The sequence below is a fragment of the Oncorhynchus masou genome, unplaced genomic scaffold, assembly GCF_036934945.1.
Source record: "Oncorhynchus masou masou isolate Uvic2021 unplaced genomic scaffold, UVic_Omas_1.1 unplaced_scaffold_2470, whole genome shotgun sequence".
NCBI lineage: Eukaryota > Metazoa > Chordata > Actinopteri > Salmoniformes > Salmonidae > Oncorhynchus > Oncorhynchus masou.
In genome coordinates, this window is record NW_027008923.1 from 9,662 (window position 1) to 22,956 (window position 13,295).

At 46.0% G+C, this 13,295-nt stretch overlaps 1 protein-coding gene across 1 annotated transcript in view; it reads right to left on the minus strand.

Moving 5' to 3' along the window:
• Positions 1–935: 935 nt before the first annotated feature.
• Positions 936–13,295, minus strand: part of LOC135533578 (ribosomal protein S6 kinase-related protein-like) — a 46,771-nt gene continuing 34,411 nt past the window's right edge. The window contains exons 7-11 of the mRNA XM_064960867.1: positions 10,583–10,610; positions 7,666–7,755; positions 5,719–5,807; positions 2,212–2,322; positions 936–1,574 (exon numbers count right to left, since the gene is read on the minus strand). Coding sequence (XP_064816939.1) covers positions 1,152–1,574; positions 2,212–2,322; positions 5,719–5,807; positions 7,666–7,755; positions 10,583–10,610 — 741 coding nt within the window. The 3' untranslated portion in view covers positions 936–1,151. The remainder of the gene's footprint in view (positions 1,575–2,211; positions 2,323–5,718; positions 5,808–7,665; positions 7,756–10,582; positions 10,611–13,295) is intronic.

The window sequence follows — 13,295 nt, forward strand, 5'->3', positions numbered from 1 at the left end:
GGCGACTGTGTGAATCAGACCTTCATGGTCAAATTGCTGCAAAGAAACCACTACTAAAGGACACCAATAAGAAGAGGCTTGCTTGGGCCAAGAAACACCAGTAATCTACATTAGACCGGTAAAAATCTGTCCTTTGGTCTGGAGGAGGAAGTGTGATGGTGTGGGGGTGCTTTGCTGGTGACACTGTCAGTGATTTATTTACAATTCAAGGCACACTTAACCAGCATGGCTACCACAGCATTCTGCAGTGATACGCCATCCCATCTGGTTTGCGCTTAGTAGGACTATCATTTGTTTTTCAACAGGACATTGACCCAAAACACACCTCCAGGCTGTGTAAGGTCTATTTGACCAAGAAGGAGAGTGATGGAATGCTGCATCAGATGACCTGGCCTCCACAATCACCCGACCTCAACCCAATTGAGATTGTTTGGGAAGAGTTGGACTGCAGAGTGAATGAAAAACAGCCAACAAGTGCTCAGCATATGTGGGAACTCCTTCAAGACGGTTGGAAAAGCATTCCTCATGAAGCTGGTTGAGAGAATGCCAAGAGTGTGCAAAGCTATCATCAAGGCTAAGGGTGGCTACTTTGAAGAATCTAAAATATTAAATATATTTGGATTTGTTTAACACATTTTTAGTTACTACATGGTTCCAAATGTGTTATTTCATAGTTTTGATGTCTTCACTATTATTCTACAATGTAGAAAATAAAGAAAAACCCTGGAATGACCAGATGTGTGTGTGTGTGTGTGTGTGTGTGTGTGTGTGTGTGTGTGTGTGTGTGTGTGTGTGTGTGTGTGTGTGTGTGTATGTATATATATATATATATATACACACACACACACACACACACACACACACATCTGGTCATTCCAGGGTTTTTCTTTATTTTTTTACATATATATATATATATGTGTATATGTATGTATATGTTGTTTTTTTGTGTAATTTTGTGTAATATTTCGATTTCAGTTTACAAATCTGAACATATCTTTATTACTCAAATATTCTACAGGAGGGGGAGGGGCTAAAGGGCAGGGGTCTTCCTGTGACATCATGGAATGTCATAGTCCAAGAACGTCATGCTCCCAGCTGGCTACGGTGTGTGTGTGACCTTTCTCCATTCTCTGAGTGTCTGTAGGTCCTTTTCACACAAACATCTCCTTCTTCCCATGTGTCGGAGGCCTGTGAGTGTGTGTGGAGCTGGGCATGGAAGAGTGTGTGTGTCCAAGGTGATTCTGGCAGCCCGGGCCAGGTAGGGGTGTGTGTAAGTGTGTGTGTGTATCGGGGTCGTCAAGGTGTGTGTGTGTATCGGGGTCGTCCAGGTGTGTGTCAGGCGTCCCTGCAGGGCTGAGCAGGGTATCGTAGTCGAAGCCTCTTAACGGCTGCAGAGACAGGGTCAGTCCTCTTCGGGCCTTGGCCGGCCGGTCAGGACGCTCCCGCAGTGCCAAGATGACCTCCACAGGTCGTCGCTGTAGTAACGCCAGGTCAAAGGTCGCGCCGTGGAAAAAGGTCTGACGTTTGAAACGATCCAGGGTCCGCAGCCGCCGCGTCGGTGTCTTACACAGCAGCTGTCAATCAATCAATCAATCAATCAATCAATCACATCTATTTCTAAAGCCCTTTTAACCACAATGTGTGTATGTGTCATAGACTTAGATAGGCAACTCTAGTGTCCCATTAGATAGACTACTCTAGTGTCCCATTAGATAGACTACTCTAGTGTCCCATTAGATAGACTACTCTAGTGTCCCATTTGAGAATGGGCAGCACCATTGAGGAATTAACTATTTTGAAGTAATCAGCTGGTCGGGACTTCCTATGGGTTAAGGTTGGATCACATGATTCCATCAGGGCAAAAGGAGGGATCAGCCAATCAGGTGGCAGTATGCAGCCGTTCAGTTGGTCTACCAACTCATAGAAGTACCAGTAGAAGAAGTGACTACTTCATAATGGAGATGGTCTCCATGGTGATGGTACAGACATAATGGAGATGGTCTCCATGGTGACGGTAGAGATAATGGAGATGGTCTCCATGGTGATGGTATAGACATAATGGAGATGGTCTCCATGGTGATGGTACAGAGAAAATGGAGATGGTCTCCATGGTGATGGTATATACATAATAGGACAGATAGAAAGACGAGAAATGTGACTCAGTATATGGTGTACGTGTGAGTGTGTGTGTGCGTGCGTGTGTGTGTGTACCTCAGTGATAAGTAGAGCCAGTGGAGGGCTGAAGCTGAGGGGGATGTCGTAGGGGAAACACCTCACTCTCCTCAACATACTGTAGTGGTCTGGTTCAGGCAGGACTGGGAACTGGACGGTGGGAGAGAGAAAGAGGGCAGAGAGAGAGGGGAGAAGGGGAGGGGAGAGAGAGATCGGGAGAAGGGGACAGGGGAGAGAGAGAGAGAGAGAGAGGGGAGAGAGAGGAGAGAGAGCGAGAGAGAGAGAGGGGAGAAGGGGAGAGGAGAGAGAGAGAGAGATCGAGAGAGAGGGGAGAGAGAGGGGAGAGGGAGGGGAAAGAGAGAGAGAGGAGAGAGGGGGAGACAGGGAGAGAGAGAGAGAGAGGGAGAGAGGGAGAGAGAGGAGAGAGAGAGAGAGAGAGAGAGAGAGAGAGAGAGAGAGAGAGGGAGAGAGAGGGGAGAGGGGGGGAGAGAGAGAGAGAGAGGGGACAGGGGAGAGAGAGAGAGATCGAGAGAGAGAGGGGAGAGAGAGAGAGGAGAGGAGAAGGGGACAGGGAGAGAGAGAGAGAGAGGGAGAAGGGGAGGGGGAGAGAGAGGGGAGAGAGAGAGAGGAGAGGAGGAGGGAGAGAGAGAGAGAGAGAGAGAGGGGGAGAGAGAGAGAGAGAGAGAGAGGGGAGAGAGGATTGTACATACAGAGAAGGAAAAGCAAATGTTTTGTCCATTATAATAACATCAATTTGAGAGAGAGAGAGAGAGAGAGAGAGAGAGAGGATATGTACATACACTACCGTTAAAAAGTTTTGGGTCACTTAGAAATATCCTTGTTTTTTAAGGAAAAGCAAATGTTTTGTCCATTATAATAACATCAATTTGATCAGAAATACAGTGTAGACATTGTTAATGTTGTAAATGACTATTGTAGCTGGAAACAGCTGATTTTTAATGGAATATCTACATAGGAGTACAGAGGCCCACTATCAGTAACCATCACTCCTGTGTTTCAATGGCACGTTGTGTTAAGTAATCCAAGTTTATAATTTTAAAAGGCTAATTGATCATGAGAAAACCTTTTTGCAATTATGTTAGCACAGCTGAAAACTGTTATGATTAAAGAAGCAATAAAATTGGCCTTCTTTAGACTCGTTGAGTATCTGGTGCATCAGCATTTGTGGGTTCGATTACAGGCTCAAAATGGCCAGAAACAAAGAACTTTCTTCTGAAACTCGTCAGTCTATTCTTGTTCTGAGACATGAAGGCTATTCCATGCAAGAAATTGCCAAGAAACTTTGGATCTCGTACAATACTGTGTACTACTCCCTTCACAGAACAGTGCAAACTGGCTCTAACCAAAGTAGAAAGAGGAGTGGGAGGCCCCGGTGCACAACTGAGCAAGAGGACAAGTACATTAGAGTGTCTAGTTTGAGAAACCGATGCCTCACAAGTCTTCAACTGGCAGCTTCATTAAATAGTTTGTGCAAAACACCAGTCTCAATGTCAATAGTGCAGAGGTGACTCCGAGATGCTGGCCTTCTTGGCAGAGCTGTAAAGAGAAAGCCATACCTCAAACTGGCCAATAAAAAGAAGAGATTAAGATGAGCAAAAGAACACAGACACTGGACAGAGGAACTCTGCCTAGAAGGCCAGCTTCTCAGAGTCGCCTCTTCACTGTTGATGTCTAGACTGGTGTTTGCGGGTACTATTTAATGAAGCTGTTTGAAAAAACTACCTGACAATATAAATAATATAATACCATATATAAAACACAGTGAACGGTATTGTATGTGTATATACAGTGGGGAGAACAAGTATTTGATACACTGCCAATTTTGCAGGTTTTCCTACTTACAAAGCATGTAGAGGTCTGTAATTTTTTATCATAGGTACACTTCAACTGTGAGAGACGGAATCTAAAACAAAAATCCAATACCGTGTATATGTGTATATGTATGTGTATATACATTTGAAGTCGGAAGTTTGCATACCGTTAGGTTGGAGTCATTAAAACTAGTTTTTTCAACCAATCCACAAATTTCTTGTTAACAAACTATAGGTTTGGCAAGTTGGTTAGGACATCTACTTTGTGCATGACACAAGTAATTTTTACAACAATTGTTTACAGACAGATTATTTCACTTATAATTCACTGTATCACAATTCCAGTGGGTCAGAAGTTTACATACACATTCAATTAGTATTTGGTAGTATTGCCTTTAAAGTGTTTAACTTGGGTCAAACGTTTCGGGTAGCCTTCCACAAGCTTCCCACAATAAGTTGGGGTAATTTTGGCCCATTCCTTCTGACAGAGCTGGTGTAACTGAGTCAGGTTTGTAGGCCTCCTTGCTCGCACACACTTTTTCAGTTCTGCCCACAAATGTTCTATAGGATTGAGGTCAAGGCTTTGTGATTGCCACTCCAATACCTTGACTTTGTTGCCATTTTGCCACAACTTTGGAAGTATGTCCATATGTCCATTTGGAAGACCCATTTGCGACCAAGCTTTAACTTCCTGACTGATGTCTTTGTCCCCATGTGCAGTTGCAAACTGTAGTCTGGCTTTTTTATGGCGGTTTTGGAGCAGTGGCTTCTTCCTTGCTGAGCGGCCTTTCAGGTTATGTCGATATAGGACTCATTTTACTGTGGATATAGATACTTTTGTACCTGTTTCTTCCAGCATCTTCACAAGGTCCTTTGCTGTTGTTCTGGGATTGATTTGCACTTTTCACACCAAAGTACGTTCAGCTCTAGGAGACAGAATGTGTGTCCTTCCTGAGCAGTATGACAGCTGCGTGGTCCCATGGTGTTTATACTTGCGTACTATTGTTTGTACAGATGAACGTGGCACCTTGAGGCATTTGGAAATTGCTCCCAAGGATGAACCAGACTTGTGGAGGTCTACAACTTTTTCCTGAGGTCTTGGCTGATTTCTTTTCATTTTCCCATGACGTCAAAGCAAAGAGACAGTGAGTTTGAAGGTAGGCCTTGAAATACATTCGCAGGTACACCTCCAATTGACTCAAATGATGTCAATCAGAAGCTTCTAAAGCCATGACATAATTTTCTGGAATTTTCCAAGCTGTTTAAAGGCACAGTCAACTTAGTGTATGTAAACTTCTGACCCACTGGAATTGTAATACAGTGAATTATTCGTGAAATAATCTGTCTGTAAACAATTGTTGGTAAAATGACTTGTGTCATGCACAAAGTAGATGTCCTAACCGACTTGCCAAAACTATAGTTTGTTTAACAAGAAGTTTGTGGAGTGTTTGAAAAATGATTTTTAATGACTCTAACCTAAGTGTATGTAAACTTCTGACTTCAACTGCATATATGAGAGAGAGAGACAGAGAGCGAGAGAGCGAGAGAGAGAGGGGTTGTAACACACAAACCATCTGTCTTTCCCTCAATGTGTCATGTGACTCAGTGTGTCTAAATACAATACACTGAGTTCTTACTCTACACTGTAAATAACCAAAACCCCAGGCTCTGCCACACACACATTTACATAATGCCAGATAGCGTAGTGACTCACCTTCCCAGTGACCAATGAGAAGAGGAGGATTCCCAGCGACCACCAATCAGCTGCGTGACTGTAGGGTCCCCCACTCAGAACTTCAGGGGCTGGAGAAACACACACACACACACACACACACACACACACACACACACACACACACACACACACACACACACACACACACACACATAGTAGAGCATGTATTTTTCACCGTGTGTGTGTGTGTGTGTAGACTGTGTATCAAATCAAATTGTATTGGTCTCATACATATTTTTTGCAGATGTGTAGTGAAATGTTCCTATCTCCAAAAGTACAGTTTCACAACAATACACACAACTCTAAAGTAAAAGAATGGACTTAAGAAATGATTAAATATTAGGTTGATTAATGTCTGAGTGTCTAAAATAATAGAATACAGTATATACACAGGAGATCTGTAAAACAGTGTATAAACATGATTAAAGAGACTCGTGGTCCATTATTAAAGTGACCAGTATAAGAATATTTTGAAGATAAAAACACAACGCAGAGGACGAGAGGACTAGAATTAACGATCAATAGGGAATTGTCAACGTAAATAGTTGGTCTTCGGATCAACATCTGTTTAGAATCTGTGGAATGGCAGTCCTGAACTCAGAGCTACGTGTGCCATGTTTTCATTGGTCTATACATTGAGTCTGGAGGAGGATACTTGTTATTTAGCCATTGGCCCAGTTGTACTGCAAGGACTTCTGATTGGTCAACCCCGGGCTAGGGTGGGGGGTTATAAATGGCATCCTGTTCCTTTGTTCTGTTGAGAAAAGCTGAGAACCAGGGAGACTGAACAGCATTTTCGGACCTTGCCTTGGTCGCGGGGCAGAAATCTCAGAGATCAACTGGTAATCTCTAATTTACTCCAAGATATTCCTGAACATGTGCCCCGATTGGATGGAAACTACAAGTGTAATGCTCAATGCTCAGGCACTTATAAATGTAGATCCTTCAAACACCCACAAACAGGGAAACAGATCCCAATTAAAGGTGTTATCACGTGCTCCACTAAGGCAGTTATTTCTCTTATAACTTGTCCTTGTGGTAAAAATTATGTGGGTAAAACAAAGCGCAAATTAAAAGTACGTATCTCAGAGCATCGTAGCACCATTAGGTGTAAAAACTTGACTTATCCAGTTGCGGCCCACTTCTTAGAGGCAGGCCACTCGATTTTGTCTCTGCGTTATATTGGCATCGAACATGTCACCCTCCCTAGGAGAGGGGGTGACCTTGATAATTTATTGTTAAAACGAGAGGCTGCCTGGATCTTTAACTTAAAGACCCTTGCTCCCTTCGGTCTCAACGTAGACTTTGATCTGAAGACATTCTTGTGATTGTTGTGACTTTGCCATTGTAATTGTTTGTAAACTTGTGTAGTCAAATTAATCTATGATCATATGCTATCCATTTGTTGTTTGTATGCTGTTCTTTGTATGCCATTTTAATATTTGATTATTAACCAATGATATTAGGCCACTCTTGGCCATGATTACAGACACCTGTGTCGTTTGACACTATATAAACGAGTCATCCCGCAGTGTTTGTGATTATACCCTGATGAAGACAGCTTGGCTGTGGAAACGTTGGTAATTACATTTTTGCATCTGAGCTCCTAGAGTGTGCGGCTCTCCTTTATATTTGTAGTGTTGTACTCCGATAGCCAGAACCTCGCCTAAATAGGTGTGCGTTTCTTTTTCTTCTAAAGAGACTGAACATCTGAACATCTACCTCCCAGCATCTATAATTTGTCATTCTCAAATAAACCTATTTTTCTCCCCTGATTTGCTTTGGAGTTTGTATAGGGCAGCAGACTCTATGGTGCAGGGTAGTGTGTGTGTGTGTGTGTGTGTGTGTGTGTGTGTGTGTGTGTGTCTGTGTGTGTGTGTGTGTGTGTGTGTGTGTGTGTGTGTGTGTGTGTGTGTGTGTGCTCACCCATGTACTGGATGGTCCCACAGATAGTGAAGGCTCTTCCTCCTCTCTCCAGACGACGAGACAAACCAAAGTCAGCCAGGCGGAGGTGGCCTAGAATAAACCATTACTACTGTTATCATTACTGGAATAAACCATTACTACTGTTATCATTACTGGAATAAACTATTATTACTGTTATCATTACTAGAATAAACCATTACTACTGTTATCATTACTGGAATAAACCATTACTACTGCTAGAATTACTAGAATAAACCATTACTACTGTTATCATTACTGGAATAAACCATTACTACTGTTATCATTACTGGAATAAACCATTACTACTGTTATCATTACCGGAATAAACCATTACTACTGTTATCATCATTACTGGAATAAACCATTACTACTGTTATCATTACTAGAATAAACCATTACTACTGTTATCATTACTGGAATAAACCATTACTACTGTTATCATTACTAGAATAAACCATTACTACTGTTATCATTACTGGAATAAACCATTACTACTGTTATCATTACTGGAATAAACTATTATTACTATTATCATTACTGGAATAAACTATTATTACTATTATCATTACTGGAATAAACTATTATTACTATTATCATTACTGGAATAAACTATTATTACTATTATCATTACTGGAATAAACCATTACTACTGCTATCATTACTGGAATAAACTATTATTACTGTTATCATTACTAGAATAAACCATTACTACTGTTATCATTACTAGAATAAACCATTACTACTGTTATCATTACTGGAATAAACCATTACTACTGTTATCATTACTGGAATAAACCATTATTACTGTTATCACTACTGGAATAAACCATTACTACTGCTATCATTACTAGAATAAATCATTACTACTGTTATCATCATAACTGGAATAAACCATTACTACTGTTATCATTACTGGAATAAACTATTTTTATTATCATTATGATTGTCACTATCACTATAGTTATACATGCCTACTGCTCTACACAGGAACATCTCTCTATTTGTCTTCCTCTGTTCCATACTGCTCCACAGGGACATGGAGTCACAGCATTACAATGTGATCTCTTCTGTGTTGTAGTCTCGTGTTGCCATACCTCAAAAATCACATCGTTATCCCGCCTCGCTTGGAGGTCTGGAGAATTTTCTATTAGCAGAAACGGTTCGATTGGATGTTACATTTCAAGAACTTTCCCACCACACGCCCGTAGAAGGGCTGCTGTTTGTTATGTGCCACACTGTTTTCCGTCCAGGAAGTTGTTGTTGCCTAAGCTGGTTTCAAGTGTGGCCGTGTCTCCATTTCTCCATTTCTCCCATGTCTCGATTCGTCCACATGACTGCTTTGCTACCACCGAACATATCGTGAAGATTGCCCATTATTTTGATTTTGTAAGGACACACAAATGGAGGCAGTGGAAGAAGTAAGTAAATAACATGTTTAATATATTTTATTTAAACTATGTATTATTAGCTAGTCAGAAAGCTGGCTACAGGCCTGTCGGGTGGTGCAGTGGTTAAGGACGCTGTACTGCAGCGCCAGCTGTGCCACCAGAGACTCTGGGTTCGTGCCCAGGCTCTGTCATAACAGGCCGTGACCGGGAGGTCCGTGAGGCGACGCACAATTGGCCTAGCGTCGTCCGGGTTAGGGAGGGTTTGGCCCGGTAGGGAAATCCTTGTCTCATCGCGCACCAGCGACTCCTGTGGCGGGCCGGGCACATTGCGCGCTAACCAAGGTTGCCAGGTGCACGGTGTTTCCTCCAACACATTGGTGCGGCTGGCTTCCAGGTTGGATGCGCGCTGTGTTAAGAAGCAGTGCGGCTGGTTGGGTTGTGTATCGGAGGACGCATGACTTTCAACCTTCGTCTCTCCCGAGCCCGTACGGGAGTTGTAGCGATGAGACAAGATAGTAGCTACTAACAATTGGATACCATGAAATTGGGGAGAAAAGGGGGTACATTTTTTTTTAAAGAAAGCTGGCTACAGTAGGCCACTTCACATGCTAACTGAGCTGCAAGCTAACTTCACACAATGTTTAGCTAAGAGAATTGAATGTAATCAGTTAGCTAACTTTATATTAGCTAGCTATCTTGATGTAATCATTACAAATTAATAACAGTCTCCAAATGCATGTGTACAGCCATGGAAGAGGGTGACATTGCAGCTCCAGCAGTCAGTAAAGGGAGAGGCCCCTTTGTTGTAACAAGTCTAAATAAGTTCCGGAGTATTCAACCCCTTTGTTGTAACAAGTCTAAATAAGTTCCGGAGTATTCAACCCCTTTGTTATAACAAGTCTAAATAAGTTCCGGAGTATTCAACCCCTTTGTTGTAACAAGTCTAAATAAGTTCCGGAGTATTCAACCCCTTTGTTGTAACAAGTCTAAATAAGTTCCGGAGTATTCAACCCCTTTGTTGTAACAAGTCTAAATAAGTTCCGGAGTATTCAACCCCTTTGTTGTAACAAGTCTAAATAAGTTCCGAATGTCTTGATGCCTGTCTGCCTGCTTTATATAGCACAACACGTGAGGGAACCATTTTCCTGTGTAGGCTGGTGTACCTAATAAACTGTCCACTGAGTGTTTGTTCTCAATTTAAAATTATACCAGTACACAACGTATGAGGTAAACCATACACCAGATTTATGTACATGCCTTTTAAGTGCTGACATATTATAGCAGATTAGGCCTTCACTCCTGGATGGTAAGACTCAATGGAGATCTCTCTCTGACAGACAGACAGACAGACAGACAGACAGACAGACAGACACATACAGACAGACACACAGACACACACATACACACACAGACACACACATACATACATACACAGACACAAACACACACAGACACAGACAGACACACACAGACACACAGACACACAGACACACACAGCGTGAGTTTACCTTGATCTGTGAGCAGAATGTTCTCCATCTACAGTAGAACACACAGTGGTCACATGTTTATATGTTGCTATGGTTACATCACACCCAAACACATATAGATGTCAAACTGCAGTGGAGATGTTTTTTATATTATGTTCATGACAGATATCAACCAATAGATGTATCATTAGTAAAAGATGTAAACATGTAATGCATGAATGGGTCGCTGGTTTCTGAGTAAAAAAAAGAATACAAACGTTATTTAAATATTCTTTCACATTTAAAAAATCCTTTCTGAAGTATGAACTTAAACCAGAAAGTGTGTAAAAATGATAATGAATTTATATGAGACAACCTGGTTCTCTTTGGGCCCCAATGAGACAAATCCAGTTGAGGACCACTGATGTACAGTGTATATCATATAATATGCACTGAACAAAAATATAAACGAAACACGCAACAATTTTACTGAGTACTACAGTTCATGTAAGGAAATCAGTCAATTTAAATAAATAAATTAGGCCCTAATCTATGGATTTCACATGACTGGGCAGGGGCACAGCCATGGGTGGGGCTGGGAGGGCATGGGCCCACCCACAAGGGAGACAGGCCCACCCACTGGGGAGACAGGCCCACCCACTAGGGAAACAGGCCCACCCACTGGGGAAACAGGCCCACCCACTGGGGAGACAGGCCCACCCACTGGGGAGACAGGCCCACCCACTAGGGAGACAGGCCCACCCACTAGGGAGACACTGGGGAGACAGGCCCACCCACTAGGGAAACAGGCCCACCCACTAGGGAAACAGGCCCACCCACTAGGGAAACAGGCCCACCCACTAGGGAGGCAGGACCACCCACTGGGGAGACAGGCCCACCCACTAGGGAAACAGGCCCACCCACTGGGGAGGCAGGCCCACCCACTGGGTAGATAGGCCCACCCACTAGGGAGACAGGCCCACCCACTGGGGAGGCAGGCCCACCCACTGGGTAGATAGGCCCACCCACTGGGGAGACAGGCCCACCCACTAGGGAGACACCGGGGAGACAGGCCCACCCACTAGGGAGACACCGGGGAGATAGGCCCACCCACTAGGGAGACACCGGGAGACAGGCCCACCCACTGGGGAGACAGGCCCACCCACTGGGGAGACAGGCCCACCCACAAGGGAGACAGGCCCACCCACTAGGGAGACACCGGGAGATAGGCCCACCCACTAGGGAGACACCGAGACAGGCCCACCCACTGGGGAGACAGGCCCACCCACTGGGGAGACAGGCCCACCCACTAGGGAGACAGGCCCACCCACTAGGGAGACACCGGGAGATAGGCCCACCCACTAAGGAGCCAGGCCCACCCACTAGGGAGGCAGGCCCACCCACTAGGGAGCCAGGCCCACCCACTAGGGAGGCAGGCCCACCCACTAGGGAGCCAGGCCCACCCACTAGGGAGGCAGACCCACCCACTAGGGAGACAGGCCCACCCACTGGGGAGACAGGCCCACCCACTAGGGAGACAGGCCCACCCACTAGGGAGACAGGCCCACCCACTGGGGAGACAGGCCCACCCACTAGGGAGACACCGGGGAGACAGGCCCACCCACTGGGGAGACAGGCCCACCCACTGGGGAGACAGGCCCACCCACTAGGGAGACAGGCCCACCCACTAGGGAGACACCGGGGAGATAGGCCCACCCACTAAGGAGCCAGGCCCACCCACTAGGGAGGCAGGCCCACCCACTAGGGAGCCAGGCCCACCCACTAGGGAGGCAGGCCCACCCACTAGGGAGCCAGGCCCACCCACTAGGGAGGCAGACCCACCCACTAGGGAGACAGGCCCACCCACTGGGGAGACAGGCCCACCCACTAGGGAGACAGGCCCACCCACTAGGGAGACAGGCCCACCCACTGGGGAGACAGGCCCACCCACTAGGGAGACAGGCCCACCCACTAGGGAGACACCGGGGAGACAGGCCCACCCACTAGGGAGACACCGGGGAGACAGGCCCACCCACTGGGGAGACAGGCCCACCCACTGGGGAGACAGGCCCACCCACTGGGAGACAGGCCCACCCACTAGGGAGACACCGGGAGATAGGCCCACCCACTAAGGAGCCAGGCCCACCCACTAGGGAGGCAGGCCCACCCATTTAGGGAGCCAGGCCCACCCACTAGGGAGGCAGGCCCACCCACTACCCAGGCCCACCCACTAGGGAGCCAGGCCCACCCACTAGGGAGACAGGCCCACCCACTAGGAGACAGGCCCACCCACTAGGGAGACATTGGGGAGATAGACCCACCCACTAGGGAGACAGGCCCACCCACTAGGGAGACACTGGGGAGATAGACCCACCCACTAGGGAGACAGGCCCACCCACTAGGGAGACACTGGGGAGATAGACCCACCCACTAGGGAGACACTGGGGAGATAGGCCCACCACTGGGGAGGCAGGCCCACCCACTAGGGAGACAGGCCCACCCACTAGGGAGACAGGCCCACCCACTAGGGAGACAGACCCACCCACTAGGGAGACAGGCCCACCCACTAGGGAGACACCGGGGAGACAGGCCCACCCACTAGGGAGACACCGGGGAGACAGGCCCACCCACTAGGGAGCCAGACCCACCCACTAGGGAGATAGACCCACCCACTAGGAGACAGGCCCACCCACTGGGGAGATAGACCCACCCACTAGGGAGACAGGCCCACCCACTAGGGAGCCAGGCCCACCCA